This window comes from Cyprinodon variegatus, unplaced genomic scaffold, assembly GCF_000732505.1.
Source record: "Cyprinodon variegatus isolate N-32 unplaced genomic scaffold, C_variegatus-1.0 Scaffold480, whole genome shotgun sequence".
Taxonomy (NCBI): Eukaryota; Metazoa; Chordata; class Actinopteri; order Cyprinodontiformes; family Cyprinodontidae; genus Cyprinodon; species Cyprinodon variegatus.
In genome coordinates, this window is record NW_015150933.1 from 126,581 (window position 1) to 129,021 (window position 2,441).

The 2,441-nt window shown below is 37.9% G+C and overlaps 1 protein-coding gene across 1 annotated transcript in view; it reads left to right on the top strand.

Moving 5' to 3' along the window:
- Window positions 1-2,441, top strand: part of cep170b (centrosomal protein 170B) — a 28,807-nt gene that overhangs the window by 21,362 nt on the left and 5,004 nt on the right. The window contains exon 12 of the mRNA XM_015389909.1: window positions 1,427-1,847. Within this exon, the coding sequence (XP_015245395.1) occupies window positions 1,427-1,847 (421 nt within the window). The remainder of the gene's footprint in view (window positions 1-1,426; window positions 1,848-2,441) is intronic.

The following is a 2,441-nucleotide window of genomic DNA, read 5'->3' on the forward strand; positions in this document are numbered from 1 at the left end:
ATCCATCCATCCATCCATCCATCCATCCATCCATCCATCCATCATGTAATTTTAGCTCTCATAAATAGTAATATAATATTGAATTGTAATATTAGTATTATATACATATTATATACATAGAAAGGTTTCAAATTGACTCATGGCAGATATTTCTGCATTGATCAGTCTTTAAATCTGAACCTTTATTCAAACATTGTCTGACTGGATGACTGGATTAGATCCATGGACCCCTCTCTCTCCATTTACTGACTAAAGCAGAAATCTTCAACCCTGGTCTTTGTAACTCATTTTTGTTTTTAAATGCATCTTTGCCTCAGCACATCTGAATCCAATGTTTGCAGAGCCTCATTAAGTATCCCTTTCATTAAGAAATGTCAGATGTGTTGAGGGAGGGAAATGCTGATCACATTAGAAAAGTGGGTCCTGTAAAAGAACAGGGATGATGATGCTTCATGTTACGGCACTAATGGCCGTTGTTTGGACAGCAGACTTACAGGAAAGGGGGTATGAGGTATATGCAGCAAAAGACCACAGGTCGAACCCGGGTCGGCCACGTCAAGGACTAAGGCCTACATACATGGGTTGTGTGCACTAGCCACTGCGCCACCAAAGCATGCCCTGTGTTCGATTTTATATTTATAACATGTGTTAAAACAAGAAATGGAATAAGAGCTAAACAGCTTACGGTCTACAACAGGGGTCACCAACCTTTTTATGACTTCTTCATGAATAGTGAGTCATAGGATGGGCTACAAGTATTGACAACTTCATAGTTAATAAACATTTCTATTGTTACTTTTCATTTTTTATTTGCTTTTAAATATTGTCATTTTTAAATCTCTATAAATGCTTAAATGTTGAAATTAAATTATGATATGATCAAATGTTCTACAAATGAAAAAATAAGAGTAGCCAAAAAAAGAGTAGCCAAATAAGAGCAGCATAAAATAACATTTCATAATTAGTCCATTGGTGAGTTGTTCTGTTTTAGAAGATGCTAAGGGGCACCCCATGTGGTCCTGGAGGACCCCTTGGTGCCCATGGGCACCGTGTAGGTGACCCCTGGTTTATAAAGTATTACATTTAGAAATCCAACACAGTTTACTAGTGTTGTTTTTGTTGTTTTCTAATACTTTTTGTTTGTTAAAAGCTGGTTTGGGTATTTTACTAACATCTAAAACACTAACTACAAAGTATTCACAAAAACACTTTCACATCTGCTCTGGGTTTTCATACAGTGTTATTTAAAACTGATGGATATAAAAATACATAGATTGTTCAGAGCTCTAATAAACGAAAGGTTCATGGAACATGTAAAAGTTTCACACATTGTTTGTCATCATCTGTGGTATTTTTCTGCTCATGTAGGGTTTAGGATCATTTGAGCACCTTAAAAGAAAACTAAGATTATAGATGTTGAGATGAGGATCTCTGCAGCATCTTTTCTGTCTCTGCTCTGGGAAATATGTTGGTGACTCCTATCAGATGAACGTGGTGGTATGTTTTCTAAAAGGAATCTTTCATTGCACCTTCTTTTCTCTCCTTTTCCCCACTTCTCTGTCCTTTTTTTGGATAACTCTAACCAACTCACAACGGCAAGGCTCTAGGAGGCGACACAAGGGCTCTGACTATACTTCTACCTCAGATGAAGAGTATGAATCAAACTGGAGTGATCTTAAACACAAACGCTCCCAACCTTCCTCAGCTTCTCATAGTGCCCACGGTCGGCCTCGGTCCCACCCAATAGTCGCCCAGCACCCGAAACCACGCAGCCGCAACTCTGATGAGGAGAACCATGAAGGAGAAGGGTTCAACAGCTGGTCCACCCACAGTGCTGAGATCGCACGGTAAGAAATGATGCAAAAAACTGCTCAGACAGAGATCGCCATGAGATTCTAAGTGCATGATAACCTTGAGTCAAAATACCAATATTTACGGTAAACTCCATTATTTAATTTCTCATAAAAGGGATCAGTTTTTCTAAGCAAAAATGGATTATGACAACCAAAATGATGTCATAAGATTTAACTGTTGTTTTGATAAGAAACCCTGTATTGGTAGAATGGAAAAGATTGTAGTAGGGTAAAAGCTGAGGAAAGATTTTTTTGGGGTAAAAAGCTTTAGAGTTTTTCAAAAGTATTGGTTGACACCATTAAATCAATACATTTGCTTCCATATCTGCATACTTTTGAAGTTCGGTGTCGAGAAACTCTGAACAGAGTCCTGATCTCCAACTTATCGATGAATTAGAGTGAAGACTACAGGTTAGGTTTATTCATCGGGCTATAAACACACCTGCACCGTGTTAAAGGTGTTTACTAAATAGTTAATACTGCTGGAAACTGGGCTCCATCAACAGGTTGGTCTCTATATACTAAGATTAAATTCTCATCATAATGATGAACATGAAAGCTACCAAATACTTTCTGCAACATGGGGTA